Source organism: Olea europaea, unplaced genomic scaffold (assembly GCF_002742605.1).
Source record: "Olea europaea var. sylvestris unplaced genomic scaffold, O_europaea_v1 scaffold574, whole genome shotgun sequence".
Taxonomy (NCBI): domain Eukaryota; kingdom Viridiplantae; phylum Streptophyta; class Magnoliopsida; order Lamiales; family Oleaceae; genus Olea; species Olea europaea.
In genome coordinates, this window is record NW_019264080.1 from 301,998 (window position 1) to 326,133 (window position 24,136).

The 24,136-nt window shown below is 31.9% G+C and overlaps 1 protein-coding gene across 1 annotated transcript; it reads left to right on the forward strand.

Moving 5' to 3' along the window:
- Window positions 1-1,664: 1,664 nt before the first annotated feature.
- On the forward strand, window positions 1,665-11,962 carry LOC111389277 (70 kDa peptidyl-prolyl isomerase-like). Its single transcript, XM_023014191.1, has 8 exons — window positions 1,665-2,035; window positions 2,259-2,366; window positions 6,482-6,666; window positions 6,784-6,906; window positions 6,998-7,272; window positions 7,368-7,488; window positions 7,585-7,627; window positions 11,667-11,962. The coding sequence occupies exons 1-8, from the start codon at window positions 1,798-1,800 to the stop codon at window positions 11,774-11,776; spliced, it is 1,203 nt and encodes a 400-aa protein (XP_022869959.1). The 5' UTR covers window positions 1,665-1,797; the 3' UTR covers window positions 11,777-11,962.
- Window positions 11,963-24,136: the final 12,174 nt, after the last annotated feature.

A 24,136-nucleotide genomic window follows, 5' to 3' on the forward strand; every position in this document is an offset into this window, starting at 1 on the left:
TACATGCCCCTCTATGTATCCAATTTTCATATGTTTCCATTGATTAAAAAGTCAAACCTCTCTTTGATCACCTTTGAACTTTTAAATTATTTGCTATAGTATCATTTTCTATCACACATTCACACAATAAAATATTCTACTCATAAATCGATAAAATTTTCATACTTTTTAACCACAAATTCTCCAAAATTACTATTCAAAATTCTTTAATTTTCCAAATAATAGGTCAAAGCCTCAATCTTAATGTTAGAAATATGGAAAAGGAGAAAAGCTAGACTCTATAGTTGTACCTTGCTGAAGTTTTACAAAAGGCATGTGTATTTATATCGAAGTTTCTAGATGAAAAAAAATTTATTTGAGATCCTCAATATTTGAAAAGTGTAACATTCATGTCCCTTTTTTTTTTTTTTTATTAAATATGTTACATAAGTCTTTAATCTTTTAAACTGGTACGACGAATTCGTGTTAAAAATAAGGTTCTTTTGTTTTACCTTTTCTTATTTTAATTTAAAATAAGGATATGGTTTTTATTTTAAGAATAAAGCCACTTATACAATAAGAATATGGTTTTTATATTGTTTGACTTTTAACACCATCAAAATTTAGTGGAGAATGGAGGTGTGACTGCTAAAATACATGATTTTGATTTTTTATGGGATATTTTTATTTTGTACCCGGTTGCCCCCATTTTTTTAAATTAAAATGAGTGAAATAGTATTTGTTTTTAAAAAAAAAAAGAATGGTTGAAAAAGAAGGAAAAATTTAAATTTACGTGTAATATTATTTTAACCTTGTTTGAGTCCTATTTTTCATTAAAATATATTTTTTAACAGTGATTTGATTATACTTTAATCACACATCTTTCAATAAAATAATATTACATGCGAATTTATGACTTTTCTTTATTTTTTAATTACATATTTTCTATCAACTGTTCAAAAATGCATATTTTTATGAGAATGAGAATCAAATAAGAGTTTTATGAAAGATTGTGTGTGTGATTGAAAATAAGAGAGAAAATAAAATTTAATTTAATGGGAGCCAAACTAGGGCTTAATTAATTATATTTGTCATTGAATTTTCTTTTTCTTTTTTTAATTGTACGCTAGTTAGTTTCAAATCATAACTTCGTCATTGATCAACTCAAGGACTCCATAAGGTAATTAAGTATGGCAAAATTCTCAGTTCCAACCTGCTGGAATCATAATTTCTATCCAAAATTCTTTGTCCACTTAAAGATGTCAATTCGACTTGTCGACCCATAGCTCGACCAGAAGAAGGCCCGAACCGACTCAATGGAACCAAGTCTCATTTTCGAATGACAGCCCGAGCCTAAGTCCACCCACGTTGAGCCACACGGGCCAGCCCTCATGGAAAGCCAAAATGGGCCTGCAGTGGCTGGTAGCTGCAAGAAACAGGGAAAAAAATAAATTCGAGTTCAAAAATAATATAAAATAAGTTAAATGGATGGTAAGAGAATTTTTTGATTTTCACCACATTCGGATCGGCCAACCGTTGGGAATGACACGTAAGGCCAATACTCGCACAAATTTTAAAAAGTGAGGACCTGCGAGTTACATCTGGTAGGCTGGGGACTCTAATGGATGAAGAACTTTCTAGAGTGTCTTACCTTGACCCTCTGTTCTTTATTTTATACCAAACTTCCACCCTTATAGCAGCCTAAAATAAACTCCATAGCAGTCATCGGAACTTGCAAAATTCCCAACATTTCAGTAACATTTGCAATCTCGAACTACTTTAGAGAATCAATTACGATTGATCCGTTAAAGGTTCAAAATGGATGACGATTTTCAGATTCCAGGTGCTGGCTATGACGCTGCTTATGGTGGAATGGGCATGGACATGGGAATGGGAATGGGAATGGGAATGGATGATTTGGAAACGGATCTCCCAGAGGAAAATCCAACTCTTAAAATTGGAGAAGAGAGGGAAATTGGCAATAATAATCTGAGAAAGAAGCTCCTCAAAGAAGGTGAAGGCTGGGAAAATCCCACTTCCAGAGATGAAGTTGAAGGTACATACAGTATTGTATACTGATTTGTCGGTACTATTTAATTCAGATTTCACACTAATATTTTGATAGCCTCCCCGTTTTCATTTTTCTCGTTTGAGCTATAGACGGAATGTTTGTTTTTAGATACTGTATTAAGACTTTGTATTCCATCTTAGTCATAGTTTAGGAGTCGATATGGGATTTAACCTTAACGAAATTACTGGTTGTTTGTTGATTTTTGCAGTTCATTATGTGGGTAGTTTGCTGGATGGGACACAGTTTGATTCTAGCCACGATCATGGCACCCCATTCAAATTTAAGCTAGGGGAAGGTATGCCTCTAAGAATTGAACGCTGAATGCCATCTTTATTGAACAGTAGAAGCTGCAAAACTGTTGATAATTAAAATTAATGATTCTTCTTATGTTTGGTTGTTTATTTATTCATATTTGTTGAAGTATCCTGCCACATGTTTTCCACGACATGAAATTACCACAAGTATAAGGTGTCAAATTTTGTAATATAGTTAAGGAGTTAAGAGTGTGGAACCACGGGGATTGTAATTCAATTTCTACTAAGGACTACAATTGTATAGCTCTTATTTTATATAGATAAATGAAAATTTGAAATCATTGATTTTAACTAAATGAAGGTGATGAATGTGGTGACAAATTCAACAAATAAATGCACGATATAAGAATAATCAATATGAGAAAGCCTAGGGTTGTGATTTCACCTCACTATCAATTATGATTTTCAAAAGTTTAGTTATCTCTAATCAATTTTTCAGGTTTATAAGCAAGAACTCAATTGTAATTCTACCCCCTCTCTCGAGTGACGGCTAGAAATTAATTCCAATATCTCTATTCATAATTAAAATCAAGAATTTATCAAAGTCGTGGTTCTTTTATGGAGTAAGCCTCATCGATCCTATAGTTTCTCTCGAAACCCATAAAATATATGTTGTGTTAATCTTATGATCATGCCTAAATTTCCCTCTTTTGAGTGCTGGAATTGATTAGCTATTTACTCATTCAATTAGTGGTCAATTAATTGAAAGCATTAAAATCATAATACAAATAAACACATATGGAAAATCAAATAAAAATAACTGAAATTAATCAATCCATATTCTCCAGTTGTGGTTACAACCAAACCCTCGATTAGATGTTTAGTTCATGATGGAAGAATTAAATTTAAACATATTGATGAATAAGATAAAGAGAAAAAGGAAGAAAAACTCTTGTGAAACTTTTAATTGGATTTCCCTTTGATGTTCTTCATGCCTCCTTGCTTAATTCCTTGATTCTAGCCTCCTTGCTCTTGATGAATTGTGGGTTGAATTGTCTTCAATCTTGTCCTCTTTAATTGTTGGAGAAAACAGGTCTTTTGAATGTTATTTATAGTATCTTGAAGTTCTTGGACGAATTAGGGTAGAGTTGGGTCAAGAGAAAGTCCAAAAACATAAAAAATCATTTTCCCGCATAGCTGGCGCCTTAGTGCCCAAGATGGGTGCCACGGCGCTAGGCATTCTGTTATTTTCAGAATCATGGGTGCGGGGCGACATGGCGATCGGTTTGGTCAAAAAGACACAGTATTTTTATTATAACTTTCTCGTCTAATGTCCGATTGAGGTGATTCAAAGTTTGTTAGAAAGCTAACTCAAAGGGTTACAACGTTTCTTCATACATCATTCTCCAATTCGATTGTTTGCTATGTCAAAAGTGGGTCTCAATATGAGACGAAAACTCTTTAGCATGACTTTTTGATTGGAAATTGATTTGTGGTCATATTTTGACTAAATTTGATCCCTTTGACATCTTTTTTCATCCAATTGACTCTTAACACTCTTGGATCTTCATTGCGAGGTTCAATACAACTTTTGATTATTTGCATTTTAGTCCCCGAACTTTGGATCTTTTACAATTTGGTCTCTTCTCTCCAATTTTGCCAAATTTTGCTTATTTTATTTAGTTTCATTAATCTATATCACAAAATTAAAACACACATTAAAACACTTTAAAACTCCTAGGAATTAGCTAAATTTCAAGTTTAGATAGATATCTAAAGTATGAATGAAATACACGCATCATATCCATAATAGGGGGTTCACCTCGTGTTAAATTTGAGGAAATATTTGTTCTTCTCTTGCAAAGTTTCATTCTTGACACTCTTTCAGTGATTCATAAGTAGAACAATATAAATTGTTCTTGGGTATGATATAGCAATTATGAAATTTCGTAGTTAAATTTATTTTGGATTGAGTTGGACCATGATCTCCAATTTTTAACAAATAAGAAGAATGCTAAAGAGAAGATTAATATCTCAATGTAATCTCGTCTTGAATGGAAAAATGCTGTCATTATACATAAGAAATAAATGTGTGGATTATAATTCTACTGTGAGAAATTTAATCATAACACTCCTCTGAAGAAGTGTAACTTTGGAAATGAGAACCTGTTTATTCTTCTCATTATCAATAAGGCCATAAAGCACTAGAGATATGCAGGTTTTAGGGTTTGATGTAGGAGTTTACAGTGTTTTAGTTACAATAGATCAAAATCTTCCTTTTTGTTTGGTCGCTGCTAGCACCATCTCATGAATAATTCTTGTATATTGGCCATATCTTTGATGATTTTCCAATTCCCCATTCTTGGGACGATCTAATATTTTACATTATTTGTTGACATTTCCTATTTTTCTAGTTTATGTTATGCAGGCAAGCTCTTCTATTCTGGTTCATAGTTTCTCTTGGCTATATGATTCATGCGGGACACGTTGAATTCTAAGTTAGAATAGAAAAGTCATAATAGGAGATCATGGAAATATTTCCTTTTAATCTTGTCTCGTTGGAAATTAACATTTTCCCTTTAGTAATAGGATTTTATATTATATCCTTCTATTGATAGGATTGTACTCTATGTATAAGATTGATTCAGTGTAAAATAGATCATTCAACCTGAATCTGTCTAAGTTGGTATCAGAGCTTAGGTTATCCCAATGTCTCTAAAACCTAGATTGAATCCCTTATTATACTATGAAAACTGTCATCATAACTTTTAGAGTAATGCCCAGTGTACAGGGCTGTCTCACAGATGTTTTACAGGGCCCCTCACTGTGTAGGGGCCTCACATGTATTTAAAAAAAAAAAAAAATTACGTGGGCCCCATGTATGTGTGTGGCCTGGCATGTCCCTGTTTTTGTAAGCCCAGCATGACTCGAACTCTTATTATAAGTACGTCAGCTGTTATTCACTGGCGTTAATTGAGCAGAAAAGTCAAAGGTTTATACTCTGATAAATATGAAATAGGTAACAGAGAAAGACAGTAAGATATGATTGCTTTTATGCCTGGTCAAAGTCTCCAATCAATGGTGCACCAAACTGGTCTAAAATGAACATTTCTTTTATGATTTGCAGCACAGGGCACATTATTTATTTAAAGGCAGAGATTTATGTTTGTGACTTCTGGGATTAGTGAACATATCCAAGTCATTGCTGTCTGGAGAAACACATATTAATTGATCTCTTGTTAGCTCCTCATTTATGTTGACATATTTCTACGTATAGCTTGTTTGAGAGATTTTTTTTTTTAAAATTTTTTTGAAAGTCATTTTTCCCCATAATCATTTTCAATGACAAATTTTATGGGATAATAACATTTCCCTACTTTTTACGGTTTTAGGAGCTATTATGTGGTGAAAATTGTTGCATGAGTGTCTTATGAGTGGACATCTATTGATTTGTTTCCTCAACTCTATGGGTAGTTTCATATGATAATGATATCTAACAAATTATATTTTGCACAACGAAGATAATCACAAACCCGTGACTCTTGAGTTGTGACTTAATTATAAAGTGGACGCATTTAAACTTTTATGGATTAAAATTGTTGTGAAAACAACATAAGTACCTTAGTATTTCATTATTGTTTCAAATTCAATGATTTAGCATTCATCTGCTGGGCAAAATTTTGGGGTAGAATTCTCAAATTCCAAAGAGTCATATCATTATGTGCACTTGTCTTTTATATTTCATTAATTTTGCCTTTTATATTTCATTAATTTTGAAACTTAATTTATGATGTGTTAAAAAGCAATCCAGTTCCAATGTTTCTTGGATCCAATAATTGAGGGCAATGCAGAGTTATTTGTAATTCTGAAACATTTATGGCTGCTTGTTAAGGTGGACCATACGGTAGACAAAAACAATCTTAAAAGGTTCACCTACTTGGCATCATGGCGGTACTTCACCTATTCACAAAACTGGTAAACTATGTATAGGTTCTTTCTTCAGTGCCAATGATAAATCATTGTAAATGCGGCAGTGTACGTACCAGAGGGCTCAGGTTATCATCCCTAAATATAAAAAGGCAATTTACAATGATTGTTGTAGGAAATAAAAATGTCATTCAGTAAGCTAGTCACTTCTATATATAGCAGAGCTAGTTTTTAATTTGATTATAAACTTATTCTTCAGATAAGGTTATAGAGGGACTTGATAGAGCTGTAAAGACCATGAAGAAAGGGGAAATAGCATTTGTAACAATTAAGTCAGAGTATGCATTTGGTCCATCTGAATCCCAACAAGATCTGGCTGTTGTACCAGGCAATTCCACTGTATATTATGAAGTTGAGATGGTCTCCTTTGTGAAGGTTGGTGAAATGTAATTCTTAACCTCCTTCGCCCTGTATTCCCTTCTTATAAAGAGCTTATTGGCACGGGATCAGTAGTCAAACCATTATGTGCAATTGACATCTTATTGATTGTAGGAAAAGGAGTCTTGGGAAATGAGTGCCCAAGAAAAGATAGAAGCTGCTGCGAAGAAGAAAGAGGAAGGGAATGCATGGTTCAAGGCGGGAAAATATCAAAGAGCCTCAAAAAGATACGAAAAAGTATGTAACTGATCAAGGGAATGACACTGATTCACTATGCCTTGTTGATCCGTGTTATTAACCTTCTAACACAATACTCTGCTGTCCTCAGGCTGTCTCGTTCATTGAATATGAATCTTCTTTCAATGAGGAAGAGAAAAAACAGGCTGAAGTGCTCAAAATCACTTGCAATCTTAATATCGCTGCTTGCAAGCTAAAATTGAAGGATTACAAAGAGGCAGAGAGACTATGCACTGAAGTGTTAGAAATTGATAGTAAAAATGTTAAAGCGCTTTATAGAAGAGCACAAGCATATATACATCTGGTTGAGTTGGATTTGGCAGAAGTTGATATAAAAAAAGCAATTGAAATCGATCCAGATAACAGGTACTTGGCTTTTGAGCCATGTTTGCTTCATGCTGTACATTGACTTGAGTACTATTATTTGTACCCTTATCTGTGGATACAATGTATGATATCAGGGATGTGAAACTGGGATATAAATTTTTGAAGGATAAAGTTAAAGAATACAATAGGAAAGATGCACAATTTTATGGTAATATTATTGCGAAAATGAGCAAGTTGGAGCAAGCTAAATCTGTAGTAAGTGAAGTTTGATATCTTAGTTCCATTTAATTGGTTTCTATTAAAACGAACTCTAGTTGTCGTTTACTGATTCTATGCTTTGACAAATTGCAGGGTGCAGATGCAAAGCATGGGAAAATGACAATGGCAATAGATAGTAAGTCATAAATCAGTGAATCCTGCTTTAACTAAGACCCCCACTTCGTCCTTTTCTACTTAAGTTAGACATTTGTTTACTAACGCATAGTCTACCATTGTTAGAGGATGAGAATACCAAAATAGTTTTTTGATATAAGATATTCTATAGTCAAGGCCACGTGACAAGTTAAGGATGGCAAGAACTCTATAACACTTAGAACAGACTACATATTGTCAATGTCCTTGTTTATAATGTTCGTGGATGAGAACAGACTAGAGTGCAGTATCAGGGTTAAATATTGGTCAAGGCACTCTACTCGACTCTGACATGTCTCTTGTAAACATATTAACTTTGGTAATTCTTTACTCTTGAAGTTGTGTGACGAAATTTGAAGGTTGTAATGGATGTTGTTATAAGAGCATGGTCTTTTGAAGAATAAACTGATGAGGATCTCCCTCATTCTGCTGGACCCCATTGATAACAAGTTGATCCATTGCCAGAGAAGAGGTTGGTTGAGGAATATAAACTATATATAGGATCTTGGAGATAAGGTGGATGTATGCAGAGAGATATACGAGCTATAGATGATGCTATAAACTGGTATGGAGGCCATGGCAATTGCCTCGAATAGTCTAGATAAAACATCAGAAGATCGTACGATCTTTTGAACTCGCGTTGTCCTACATTTGTAGAAATACCACGACCTTCTCAGTTAGTATAGCTGGAAGATGATGTTAATGAGATCGAAAGAGATCATAAAGATTGATGAAGATCACGAAGATTATGTAAATAATTGTAGTAACCGTATCTAGGTTAATTACGTGTTCTATATTTAGATTGATATCATAGTTGTATAAGGTAATATTTTTCCTATATAATGCAAGGAATTCCTGAAGGGAAGGTCATTCGGTTAAAAGTTTGTCATGGTATCAGAAGCCACCTCGTGGTCTTTATATTGAATCTTCATTTTTCTTTAGGCATATCTCAACTTCGTAGGGGTGGGTTTCTTGTGGTGGTTGACAGTTGATAGAATTTTTGTCAACCTGTGACGTTTGTGGTGGATGATTGATATAATTTTTGTCAACTTGCAAGTCCTTGGGGCATTGAGTGTGGTGTAGTTCCTGTCATCCCAAACCTATTTTGATTCCCTTAGTTTCGATCTATATTTTACCCTCACTCTCCTTGTTATTAAAAAAAATGTGGCTTGCCTTCTTGGTGGCTTAATTGCTACTATAGCTGGTAATTTTGTGAAGATGTGGGATGTGATTGGAGGTGGAAAATTGTTTTATTCAATGAAGAGTCACAATAAGATTACGACTTCGCTTTTGCGTGGGCTTATTTTGGAAGGATGGGTTGTGGCCTCTGTGTGTGGTTACTTTTGGGCTAGCTATTGGAGTTGGGCTTTTGATTTCTTTTGTACATCAGTCAACAAATTGATGCCTCTTAGTCATCTAGCATCAATCTGAGGGAAATGTCAATGAGATCGACAGATATCATGAAAATTGACGATGATCACGGAGAATTTGTATATAATTATATTTACCATATTTAGGTTAATTATATCTACCATATTTAGATTGATATCATAGTTGCATAGGGGAATACTCTTTCTATGTAATGCGAGGAATCCTTCAAGGGAAGATCATTCGGTCAGAAGTTTATCAAATGAAAAATGAGGTAAGAGATTCACATATTCAAGTACTAGAAGTTGTAAGGCCCTTTTGGCATGACTTTTGAAAAGTCAAAAGAAGCTTTTGAGATTAAAAAATTACTTTTGGACCCGTTTAGCTAATTTTTATAAAAGTGCTTTTGGTAGTTAAAAGAATTTTTTACAGGAAATTGGTCCAAATGTGACTTTTTCTAAAAATACTTCCAAAATAAGAATCTATTTTAAAAATTAGTTTCCAAATAGAAATAAAGGTAGCTTCCTTCAAAAATTCTTTTACAAAAAGTAAAAGCAAAAGGGCCTTTACGGTAGCTGTAGAGAGATTTGAGAAGAAATAAAGACAATATGACACGTTAAAAGCAAGAAAAGTATGATGTGAACCCTATGGCTTAGCTTCTAGTGGCAGCTGAAAATGCCATTTTTTTTTTTTGTTGAAAGCTTAATCTTAATTTCAGGACCTCATAATATGATGGCTTTTGATTGACTTGTTTTTTCACACTATGACCAAATTATCCTCTAGATGCGGGACATCATTCTTGTGCCCAAAAGAAAAGTCGAGTTCGCGTGTGTTTATTATTAGGCCACACACTCAAGGTTAAGCCTCCGTTTGACAAAACTTATAAATCATTTATAAATGGTCATACTTTGCCTTTTGTTTGAGCCTCATTTTTAAAACTCATTTTTCCTCAAACTTATTTTTAACCACACACTCAATAAAATAATTTTACACTTAAATTCAAAAAAAATTCTTACTTTTTAACCAAGCATTATTAAAAAAATATTATTCTAAAACTCATTTTTCACAAAATTGGACCTCAAATATTTCATGTTCAACCATACATTCCAATGGACTCATAAGTACTATCCATCACTTATTTTTTTCTATTTAGAAATTAAACCCTTTAAAAATTCTTTTCAAGTAGAGGCTAGGCTTTTCGATCGAGTAGCATTCGAGAGATGTAGGTTTGATTCCACCTAGTGGTGTATTCTTTGCTCAGCAGGAAGTGTCACACTCTTGGTTTTGGCCTAGCCAAATATTTTTTCAGTCTACCAAAAGAAAAAGAGTTGGCACATGAGAGAACTTGGTGCAAGCCCATTATATGGTGCCAAGATAACAAAACCCACCAAGAAAGAAGTCAGGCTGCTTATGAGGTCTTAGACAGGCTAGAAGATAACCGTGTGAGGGTAGAGAAGGTGGAGATTCAAAAGCTTGAAGAGGACAAAGGAATGACCGAGGGAGACAAAACCTCTGTTCATATATGCAATTAAGGTGGCACCACTTGACGGGCTGTTCAAGATGCCAATCATCCCCTTATTTGATGGGAATAGGTAAATGACATACCATTAAGGCACCTATATATCTTGAATGGAGTTGTATGGAGCACCGGACATTATTGAGTGTGGAGCTTTTCTGGTGACTTTTAACAGGTCTTTAAGAAATGTTATAAAAGAGGACCCACGAATCCATCTTGTGTTAGGCCAATCTAGCTATGTCACTTCTAACTCATTTTACGGGTAAAGCTCACAACGCTTTTAAGAGAAAAATTTGCATCTAATTTCCAACAAAAAGATAAGCCCTTGAAGGGCTACATAGTTAATTTCAATAGTCATCATTGCAGTGGAAAGTATCTTTCATACTGATGCTTTGAAGTGGAAAGTATATTTCATAGTCTTTTTTGCACGCTTTGTTGCTTTCCCATCGTGATAGGTCCTTTATTATATGTCCTCATACATCATTCATATCAAGTTTGTAAAATTTTCAATTTCTATTATAAATTCACTAAAGAGGCATTTCTGTCAGTATCATTCACTGATAAAAATCTATTCTACTATTCTTTCGGGACTTGCTGAAATATCTACACCCCCTTATAGTGAGTTCATTGTTCTTGGTATCTTAAATCTGGAGTACATCAAGTATAAGGAAATATATTTTGCACCTCTAGGGAAAAATGAAGGAATTAAGCTACTTGTACATTCCTTTTGAACATCTTGGTTGACATTCCATGATGTGTAAAAATCAAGGCTATTTATTATTTTAAGTGTTCAAATCAATGGCAAAACTGTGTGCCATATCATGGGATGGGAACAAAATTGTCAACTAAGATGTATGTATAGCAAAACTGAAAATGAAAATATTTTAAAGTAAAAGAGTCTTTACGACCCTTGACTGTTGAGGTTTATTTTTTTATATTATTGGGGAAAAATAGAAAAATGTACAGAAACTATGGAAGTTTTTAAGATTTTTGATGGCCTTCCCTAATACGGGCCTTAATGGTTAAGCTGATTCTGTATACTAGAAACGCAATCAATAATCAGTAGAAAGTGATGTTTAACAAGCATTGCAGAAGTTAAAGACAGACAACATTAGTAACTGTATGTATTTCTTGACAGGACTGAAGAATATCATTGCTCCAGTGAGTAGGGAACAAATCAAAGGATGGTTTCTTCCACTGGTTATGGTAATTCTTGCAATTGTACTTTACTCGTACTTCAAAAATTAGAAGTATGACAGAGTATATTTCTGGTTTGTAATTTATAAAAGAAGATGATGGTATAGAGAGAGAACAAGTATCTTTTATTTTGGAAAATGTTGTATAAAAAGTTGATATGCCGTTTTACCTCACTGGATAATCCATTCTTCGAGTAGACAATTCCCGTAAATTCAATTAACTGTTGCGTTCTTTTCATATTCCCTGTTTCCACAAATATTTATACATAGAACAGATCAATTTTATGTTCCAACAGTTTGGTGACATTATTTTACAGTCTCCAGGCTGACATAGTTTAAGTTTTTAGACGATGCAGTTGTTAGGAATGAGCACAGCCTAAAACGACATAGCGATTATTTTTAGGCTCAAGCTATCAAGTTGCCTAACTGCTGCAGTGACAACTTTTCTTTTCTACATCTTACTCTTAATTGTAAAATTCAAATTTCGTCTGCCCAAAATATGGTCTCGAGCGACATGTTGGAAAATGAGTAACCTGCTTGCCAAATTTAGATGAAATACTAGCTGGTGGACTTGAAACAAATGTGCGTCGATGATAAATGTTAGCTAGATGTCGATACATCGTCGAAAGCTGACTTTGCTGTTAATTCTGTGATACAAAAAGTTTTAATAAGAATGTAAATGTCAAAAATCAGAGGCTGAGTCATCGAAGGGCAATATTTTTTCAACGGGCTAATACGAAAAAAGGGGTAATAATGCATATACCCTAAAAATTGGGACCATATTTAAAAAGTCAGCACAAAATTCAAGGTTAGCTAATTAGTATTGCTACCGAATTATTTACTATAGAAACATAATTAATTCCAACCAATCCAAAATTGGAATTACTCAAAAATTTCTTTCATTGAAATTGAAAGTTAGAAATCAAAAGCAGCTTCTACAAGATTATAGCAGTGAAATTCTTCAGGTAAAAAGATAAAATATTTTTCTCAACTGTAACTTTTATTTTAGAGATCGTAACTTTATAAATGTAGAAACTTGTAGATTTTGGTATTCCATTTCTTCTTCTATTTTAATTTCAATTTTTGAAAAGCATTGAAAGCTCATTTTTTTGTTTGAGGCATGATTGGCTCAAATCGGTGGTCGTTTGAAAATTTTGTTCGTGAACTCTGTTTGTGTTTGTGTATATGAAAATTCGACTTTTGATTAATAGTTCTTAGTATGCATCAAATGGATCGGTTAGGGAGATGCATACAAGGTGTTTGTGATGTAAATATGAATTATGAATTAAGACTTTGTTTTACATTAGAAAGTCTAAAAGGTCACACATTATCTAATTTGAATTTTTATAATAATATTTTTTGCTTAAACTTATAAAAACATTTTAATGATATTCCGATCTTTCTTTATACTATTTGAGTTAGATGTTACCATTGTATCAAAATGAATTTGCTTTTGATGTTTCTAAAATCATATCGAAAGTTGAGCAATGTTACTGAGTTGATTAAATTTTTGGATCTAAGAAGTTAATCAATTTTTTTTTTCTCCCTTTGAGATGCAACGCTAAAATTTTATGAATTTGATAAATATTAGATAGTTTGACAATTTTTTTTAATTGTTTATCATATTTATCTTTGTATTATTACATTACTTCCATGTTTAGAATTTTCATACAAGTGTAGTATATAGTCAAATTCTACGATACATTACACCATATTACTATTTACCCGAGTGCCATACGAGGTGCCAAACAAGCTCTTAACCTAGGTTGCATTAAAAACTTCTAAAATGCTAATATTTCTATTTCGTAAATCGAAACTCTTTGAAACTCTAGAAAGTGATTCTGAAATTTGAAACAAATTTTCTTTTATTTTTATTTTCTAATAAAATTTCGAGAACTTTAGAAAAAAAATCTTATGGAAACCCTTATGCTTGTGTATTTGTTGTTGATTTCAACTAAGAATTAACTTTCTTGAATTTCAATTAAAAATTAGCTTATTTACACGATTTAACCTTCATGCAATAAAAAATGAACAATTGATTCAAGTTTCTAATAGCTTTTTAAAACTAAATAATGAATCTGTAAATATTTTATATTTTATTCCATGTTTCCATAACGACTCATGTTTTACTACTTTTAGAAACGTGTAGCGTTTTTGTAATAGTCTTATTGAAGGAACACTACTCTTTCCTCTCATTTACTAGTTAGAAAAATATTGCTCTTGTGAGTCAACCACAAACAAATACGACTTACAAATTGATGGATTTAAGATTATTTATATATCTCTCACACACAATTAATTAATAATATGTTTGTATTATAAGAAATTGTTCTCCTGCTCACAGTTGACAGTATAAGACTGTTTACTTACTGATGTAGCAAGAGAATTTTACTTATGATTCTCTCCAAAGTGAACAAAATAAGATTTCTCATTGTGGGCAAAAGAACATGAGTGCTATGAGAAAAGAAGTGTTAAGAGAACGGGAGCGTCATGAATCAACAACAAAGAGTTAATCAGTTGAACAAACCCATCCATTAATTTCACTATTTAACTACTAGAAAACATGGCATCACATGAAGAAATACTGGTATTACTGATTTTTTTTCCGGTGACTTTCTCCGACAATGCAAAATGCATCCGAATTGGGTTGTAAAGTTATCTTTGGTGAAAACCTAAGAAATGTTCAACATTAGTAGTGATGATTTCGATCTTTATTTGTGTGTTTTCTACTAGAAAATGTGGTATCAACTGCTGAAAATTCGAGAGATACTAAATATTAACCAAGATTCCAAAACCACAATCATAAACTGAAAATAAAGTGCAGAAAATATAAATAAACATAGAGAAATTTTCAGCCGAAGCCCCAGAGGTTCGGCAACCACTTCTAATGCCTAATCCCCCTGTTAGACATCCATTAAAATGGATAAAACTTGATTGCACTATAAAGCCCCAAAATAGGTAGCGAATATACAATAATATTCCAAAATTATTACAAGTATCAAGTCACTAAAACTTATCTTATGAGAATCAACACGACAGACTTGATTCCAAGAAGAAGTCACGGACCAGATTATACAAATCTCACATCACAGTTTCTGCCATCAAAGAATCACCCATCTTTTAAGAGAAATCACAAAAATGAATGGTATTCCACAAAGGAACCAATTGAGATCACCAAGATCTCCTAAAGCCGAACTGCTCTCTTTCGAAATCACTTCGCATAAGACACATATCACAGCATAAATTGTGCTCCACGGAGGAATGTATGTATCTATAGTATTACTTGAGTTTACAGTTAATATTTTCAACAAAAACCTTCAAGAACTCAAACCCTAATCACTAGAAGAAGAGGGGTTTTCTTGCAAACAGAAAAGTGAGAGACGAGAGAGTCACTTTTTCTTAGAGAGTGAGACGTGAGAGAGAGAAACTTGAAAAACTGGAAGAAAAGTCTCTCACTCAATAAAATGTGAATAGTTGCCCAAATATCTCATGGTTAAGTAGGTAGAAGGATCTAGAATCAAATCCAAAGGTCAGGAAATAAACACTCGTCACAATCCAGCTGTAGAGCTCCATTAATAAGGTGTTATTCCAAAAACACGTTTTTTCCTTCTCTAATTTTGGAGGCTGCAAGTCATGGGTTCAATTCTCAACAATTGCGAAATTTTGACGCGGATAGTTTAAGAAATTTTAAAGGTAGAAGATGCCTTGGTAATTTTAGCGATGGAAAAGGGAGAATCCATCACTATACCGCTAGATTAGCAACAAAGTTTCCTATCCTTTTTAGCAACAAAAAGTAATTTATCTCTAATCGGTTCATCGTCCATAAATAATAGCAATGAAAGTTGTTAGTCGATAATTTTCCATCTATATTTCCAATATCGTTTCATCTTGCCTTGTTCATGACCTCAAATTTGTGTATAAGGGCTTCTGCATTGGGTCCCCGAATTAACACAGAACACTTGAAAATGGGAATGGGTGAGAGATATTCGATATTATTTCGTCATGCATGATGCTATTTCAGTTGCTCTTATGTACGTAGCATAGAGGTAATTTAGCCCACATTTATTTCATTATATTGAAAATGTACTATAATTGGGCCACATTTCCTACATATATCGGTTGCCCCTATTCGATAATAGATCTTATAAGCATACACATTGTATATAGGGATCCCTGTGTCGAAAATCAGACGTCTTAACAAGAATTCTTTTGTCAATACTTCTCTTTAAACCTTCCACACTCGGTAGGTCAAGTCTTTCTGTTTAGAACGAGATCTGTCAAGTACAAATTCGTGTAACTTTACAGGTCATGCACTTTAATTTAAAACGAGATCTATTGAGCTTTAGTAGTGACACGTTCAATTAAAGTATTAAAGTTGGGGCATGATTTTTGTGTCAAAAATAACAAAAAGTCAAATAATAACTGAAATGGGTTGACAAACTACAATTTATTATTCAAAGCTATATGCATTCTGGTCCTTGATAGTGCCCCGCTACAACTACAAGTAATTAAAATTGGCCGTCTAAATTTAAAATTATAGGTAGTAAAATTAAAAGTCCTTGTTTGGGTTCCAGTTTAATGAAATTTCGGAAAAAATGTATTTTGAAATAATAATTTTTTGAAGAATATGTAGTTAAAAAATTAAGAAATTTTTTGAATTTACGAGAAATATTATTTTATTGAAAAATATGTAGTTAAAATGAAGAAAGAAAAAAATACATTAAATTAAAATGGAGCCCACGCAAGAACTAAAGGCAAAAATCCCACATCCATTAAACATATAAGCAATAATCAACTTATGCTGTACTTCAAGATCAATAAATAAAGTGTATTTTAAAATTTCATGAAACTTTTTTTAATTATGTAGAAATCACCTAACAAATAAAGTAATTAACTTATTTTAGACATTTTTTTTTTCTGTATTCTCTCGTAATATCAAGCATAAATTTAACAATCTTAACTTTTAACTCCTACTTGGTTCAATTAAAAAAATCTAATTTAAATTTAAATCAAATATAATAATTAATTTTAACTTAAAATCAACAACTTTTTAATCATATATTTCAATTATTTTTTTGTCAGAATCTACTTAAAGTTTATTATTCCCCCTGTTTGGCTCCCATTTTTTAAAAATGAAAATTGGTGGAATAATATTTTTTTTTGAAAAAATGAGTGATTGAAAAAGAAAGAAAAATTTTCGATTTATGTGTAATATTATTTTATGGAAGATTATGTAGTTGAAAATAAGGGAGAGAAAAATAGAATATAATGGAATGAAATTTAATGAGGGTCAAACGAGAGCATTATCTAGAAAGAAACAAAATTCAGTTGCGAACACGTTTCTGCATTACGAAAGTTTATTGAAAGGGATCATTAATATGCCTAGTTAATGCCACGTCCGATCTATCTATACTATGACAAGAATATTACATTACTTCCATGTTTAGAATTTTCATACAAGTGTAGTATATAGTCAAATTCTACGATACATTACACCATATTACTATTTACCCGAGTGCCATACGAGGTGCCAAACAAGCTCTTAACCTAGGTTGCATTAAAAACTTCTAAAATGCTAATATTTCTATTTCGTAAATCGAAACTCTTTGAAACTCTAGAAAGTGATTCTGAAATTTGAAACAAATTTTCTTTTATTTTTATTTTCTAATAAAATTTCGAGAACTTTAGAAAAAAAATCTTATGGAAACCCTTATGCTTGTGTATTTGTTGTTGATTTCAACTAAGAATTAACTTTCTTGAATTTCAATTAAAAATTAGCTTATTTACACGATTTAACCTTCATGCAATAAAAAATGAACAATTGATTCAAGTTTCTAATAGCTTTTTAAAACTAAATAATGAATCTGTAAATATTTTATATTTTATTCCATGTTTCCATAACGACTCATGTTTTACTACTTTTAGAAACGTGTAGCGTTTTTGTAATAGTCTTATTGAAGGAACACTACTCTTTCCTCTCATTTACTAGTTAGAAAAATATTGCTCTTGTGAGTCAACCACAAACAAATACGACTTACAAATTGATGGATTTAAGATTATTTATATATCTCTCACACACAATTAATTAATAATATGTTTGTATTATAAGAAATTGTTCTCCTGCTCACAGTTGACAGTATAAGACTGTTTACTTACTGATGTAGCAAGAGAATTTTACTTATGATTCTCTCCAAAGTGAACAAAATAAGATTTCTCATTGTGGGCAAAAGAACATGAGTGCTATGAGAAAAGAAGTGTTAAGAGAACGGGAGCGTCATGAATCAACAACAAAGAGTTAATCAGTTGAACAAACCCATCCATTAATTTCACTATTTAACTACTAGAAAACATGGCATCACATGAAGAAATACTGGTATTACTGATTTTTTTTCCGGTGACTTTCTCCGACAATGCAAAATGCATCCGAATTGGGTTGTAAAGTTATCTTTGGTGAAAACCTAAGAAATGTTCAACATTAGTAGTGATGATTTCGATCTTTATTTGTGTGTTTTCTACTAGAAAATGTGGTATCAACTGCTGAAAATTCGAGAGATACTAAATATTAACCAAGATTCCAAAACCACAATCATAAACTGAAAATAAAGTGCAGAAAATATAAATAAACATAGAGAAATTTTCAGCCGAAGCCCCAGAGGTTCGGCAACCACTTCTAATGCCTAATCCCCCTGTTAGACATCCATTAAAATGGATAAAACTTGATTGCACTATAAAGCCCCAAAATAGGTAGCGAATATACAATAATATTCCAAAATTATTACAAGTATCAAGTCACTAAAACTTATCTTATGAGAATCAACACGACAGACTTGATTCCAAGAAGAAGTCACGGACCAGATTATACAAATCTCACATCACAGTTTCTGCCATCAAAGAATCACCCATCTTTTAAGAGAAATCACAAAAATGAATGGTATTCCACAAAGGAACCAATTGAGATCACCAAGATCTCCTAAAGCCGAACTGCTCTCTTTCGAAATCACTTCGCATAAGACACATATCACAGCATAAATCGTGCTCCACGGAGGAATGTATGTATCTATAGTATTACTTGAGTTTACAGTTAATATTTTCAACAAAAACCTTCAAGAACTCAAACCCTAATCACTAGAAGAAGAGGGGTTTTCTTGCAAACAGAAAAGTGAGAGACGAGAGAGTCACTTTTTCTTAGAGAGTGAGACGTGAGAGAGAGAAACTTGAAAAACTGGAAGAAAAGTCTCTCACTCAATAAAATGTGAATAGTTGCCCAAATATCTCATGGTTAAGTAGGTAGAAGGATCTAGAATCAAATCCAAAGGTCAGGAAATAAACACTCGTCACAATCCAGCTGTAGAGCTCCATTAATAAGGTGTTATTCCAAAAACACGTTTTTTCCTTCTCTAATTTTGGAGGCTGCAAGTCATGGGTTCAATTCTCAACAATTGCGAAATTTTGACGCGGATAGTTTAAGAAATTTTAAAGGTAGAAGATGCCTTGGTAATTTTAGCGATGGAAAAGGGAGAATCCATCACTATACCGCTAGATTAGCAACAAAGTTTCCTATCCTTTTTAGCAACAAAAAGTAATTTATCTCTAATCGGTTCATCGTCCATAAATAATAGCAATGAAAGTTGTTAGTCGATAATTTTCCATCTATATTTCCAATATCGTTTCATCTTGCCTTGTTCATGACCTCAAATTTGTGTATAAGGGCTTCTGCATTGGGTCCCCGAATTAACACAGAACACTTGAAAATGGGAATGGGTGAGAGATATTCGATATTATTTCGTCATGCATGATGCTATTTCAGTTGCTCTTATGTACGTAGCATAGAGGTAATTTAGCCCACATTTATTTCATTATTTTGAAAATGTACTATAATTGGGCCACATTTCCTACATATATCGGTTGCCCCTATTCGATAATAGATCTTATAAGCATACACATTGTATATAGGGATCCCTGTGTCGAAAATCAGACGTCTTAACAAGAATTCTTTTGTCAATACTTCTCTTTAAACCTTCCACACTCGGTAGGTCAAGTCTTTCTGTTTAGAACGAGATCTGTCAAGTACAAATTCGTGTAACTTTACAGGTCATGCACTTTAATTTAAAACGAGATCTATTGAGCTTTAGTAGTGACACGTTCAATTAAAGTATTAAAGTTGGGGCATGATTTTTGTGTCAAAAATAACAAAAAGTCAAATAATAACTGAAATGGGTTGACAAACTACAATTTATTATTCAAAGCTATATGCATTCTGGTCCTTGATAGTGCCCCGCTACAACTACAAGTAATTAAAATTGGCCGTCTAAATTTAAAATTATAGGTAGTAAAATTAAAAGTCCTTGTTTGGGTTCCAGTTTAATGAAATTTCGGAAAAAATGTATTTTGAAATAATAATTTTTTGAAGAATATGTAGTTAAAAAATTAAGAAATTTTTTGAATTTACGAGAAATATTATTTTATTGAAAAATATGTAGTTAAAATGAAGAAAGAAAAAAATACATTAAATTAAAATGGAGCCCACGCAAGAACTAAAGGCAAAAATCCCACATCCATTAAACATATAAGCAATAATCAACTTATGCTGTACTTCAAGATCAATAAATAAAGTGTATTTTAAAATTTCATGAAACTTTTTTTAATTATGTAGAAATCACCTAACAAATAAAGTAATTAACTTATTTTAGACATTTTTTTTCTGTATTCTCTCGTAATATCAAGCATAAATTTAACAATCTTAACTTTTAACTCCTACTTGGTTCAATTAAAAAAATCTAATTTAAATTTAAATCAAATATAATAATTAATTTTAACTTAAAATCAACAACTTTTTAATCATATATTTCAATTATTTTTTTGTCAGAATCTACTTAAAGTTTATTATTCCCCCTGTTTGGCTCCCATTTTTTAAAAATGAAAATTGGTGGAATAATATTTTTTTTTGAAAAAATGAGTGATTGAAAAAGAAAGAAAAATTTTCGATTTATGTGTAATATTATTTTATGGAAGATTATGTAGTTGAAAATAAGGGAGAGAAAAATAGAATATAATGGAATGAAATTTAATGAGGGTCAAACGAGAGCATTATCTAGAAAGAAACAAAATTCAGTTGCGAACACGTTTCTGCATTACGAAAGTTTATTGAAAGGGATCATTAATATGCCTAGTTAATGCCACGTCCGATCTATCTATACTATGACAAGAATTATCGACCACTTATGAATATATAAATCTTTATCTGACTGAACAGATGAGGAAAGAAAATCTGTCGACGTAGCAACTTCAAAGGTTTCACATTTATGGGCCATGTGTCGTGTCTTCTTCTTCTTCCTTCCACTCACTTCTGTGTCTAGGGTTCTTCACACTTGTACTCTTATAATCATATAAATCAGTCAAAGCTTGTTGCATCTTTAATGTTGGTTGTGGAGTATCACTTGTGAAGATGATCAGTGGCAAATAGCGATTGAGATGAATTATCGAGTCCGATTCACTATTATAAGTCATGTAGCTAGAAATTTCACAATGGATGGCGAAAATGTTGAACTGACATATTATTCGCATACATTTAAGAAAATTTTGAAATATTGTAGGGGCACGATTGTTATTGGTTGGTCCTGAGATGTTCGAGTGTTAAGTCAATTTCAAATACGGGCCTTGCAAATATTTGTTTGAAAAGATATAATAATAATAACATTTTTATTAAATAAAATATTAAAATTAAACGAATAATAATCTAAAACTTTCAAATGAGTAAATTAAATTTATTCTTCTATTTTTTTTATAGGAAATTAATTATTATATTTTTACAATCAATATGTTCTAGAACTTCGATTTCAATAGATGCCATGGCCAATGCATCCAACCATTCGTGAGATATTGTTGATCGAAGGTAGAATTTTATCAACTTCAATTTTTAGAAACTTATATAGGAGAATACAATTGTAGCTAGTATAATCAATAATATTTCTCAAGCAATCCAGATCATTGAAAATCACAGTACATCATTTTTACACGATCTAATACTTTAGTTGCCTTTTTCATCTCTATTGACAAATCATTTCTCACAATTTACAATTCAAAAAATATCAGAATCTGTGCGATGCTTGAAAATTTCTTCAAGCTCATCACACTAATTCCTCAAACAATTATAATTTGCATACTGCAATTTTGTTGAATCAAACAATAATTCGGAAGTATTTTCATATTTTTGATATTGTTCAAACCTTAACTTAAGTGAAAAGGGACTTGATCAACTCCAAAAGATGCTTTATCTAGATGTGTTATATTAATCGTTGACAATTTTATTAAAGTGCTTCTTTCTATTAATAATATGATTTTCATGAAATTTAGGTTCAACTTTTATTTGAGCATTAATTTTTTAGCAATAATGTAGTAGGAATCAAATTCAATTTCTCTATATGTTTTGAAAAATGAATAAGTGCTTTCAAGTTATTAATATCAATACTAATACATCCGCATTGTACCAAATAACTATGCTAAACAAGAACTAAAAATGCATGTCAGAAAATAAACGTTTAACATCTCTAAATGTCTTAAAGTCATTATATGTTGGTCAATTGACGGTTTCATGGACGGTTTCTGTTCAGATAGACTCCAGGTACATATTTATGAAAGTTTAGGAATCTCTACAAGCACAATTGAAAGTTAGGATAAAGTCTGTACAAATTGAAAATGTTAGAAACTGTTGTTGCAATTTTTCCGTTCATGTTTTCGCCTAGTAATTTAAAGTGGTTTTATTTTTTTTTTTATTTTTTTTTTTTTAAACTGGATCTTTCAACATATTTGTGATAGTGACTTAAGTATTTGACCTCTTACATTACATTGATTTGTAGAATATGAAAATAGTATTTATTTACATTGTACAATTCCAAAAAAAATATTTAACCTTCATATAAGAATTTGCCATATCACCAAGTGCAAAATTAAGTGCTTGTTTAGTACAGATTTTAAACCAATTAAAATCAATATTTTAACCGTTATTTCACTATTATAACTGTTATTTTTGAATTCTTCTCTTACATGTAGGACTCATTTTATCTTTAACGATCAAAAAATCAATTATCAAAATTCCTACCAAACAAGCACTAAGATTATGATAATCACATGGTGTGTAAAATGTCATCGGGTTTACTTTTCTAGTACTATTTTTTGTAAACCTTTAAGCTTCCCTTTTATATTAGAACCATTATTATAATCCTTACCTCTTATATCATCAATATCAAGTTCAAATGTTTTCAAATAAAGAAAATATGAATAGCCTGAAACTTCCAAACAATATCCATGAATAATATATATACTTGAGGCCTCACCTTATCTAGTTCTTTTGTGATGTTCGAGAAGAAAGATTATATGTATGTCCAGTCTCTAGTGATGGTGGAACCTTCCACCCTCCCCAATCCTTGAAAGCCCATTCGAGGGCTATCCTTCTATCTCAACTCGAGTCTTAAATTTAGCGCCTTACATAATGAGAATTGTCAAAGTATCATCACAGTTAAAAATGGAATATAAATGTAACGGTTGGAAAGCTAATCAATTCCATATTTCTGTATCAAAATTGAAAGAAGAAGAAGAAGAAGAAAAAATAAAAAATGCTTACACACACGATAGGGCAAAAAATTAAAGTAAAGAATTCATAAATCTTAGTATTAATGTCAAAGACCGTAAACTTAGGTTGGAGAATTTGCATAGTGTTGAAATTGGGGATGAACAAAGAAAATGAAATAAATTACAAAAAGTCAAGCAATAAACAAAGAAACGGGAAAGAAAAAACGAAAATTCAACTTGAAAACGAGTTAAATAAAATAAAATGAAAAGTCACTAATATATTTAAATCTTTTTTTGTGAGACATTTCGTGTTCTTTTTATTTTTGGTGCATTTTTAAACAAAAAATTCCATCATTTTAGGCCCCCCTTTCCCTCGTTTTTCATTGTTTTAGTCAGTGGTATGCGTGCCAGTTAAGGGAGTTTTAGAGTATGAATTTAGATATAAACCACTTGATCCAACTCACTTCAATAGAGGGTGGGACAGCCACTTAACATGGACATATATAATCCAACATTAAGAAATCGCGAAACCAATAACAATAGAGACGGAAAGAAAGAATATTACGTTCATTAGACACTCTCATTGCATTCCTATTGTTTTCATAATTATTCAAACCAAGCAAAGATGGAAAGTATGAGATAGAGTAATTCAACTATCTTGTAAACTTATCCTAATTACATGCACTTTCTCAATACAATATCTAAAAATGAGATACTTGAAATAAATCAACAAATCGTTAATTATTTTGAATGAGGATTCACGTCAAGATTGAAGTTCAAAACTCTCAATAGGACGATAACAAAAGATAAATAAAAATTGACATAAATTAAGGAAAACTATTCA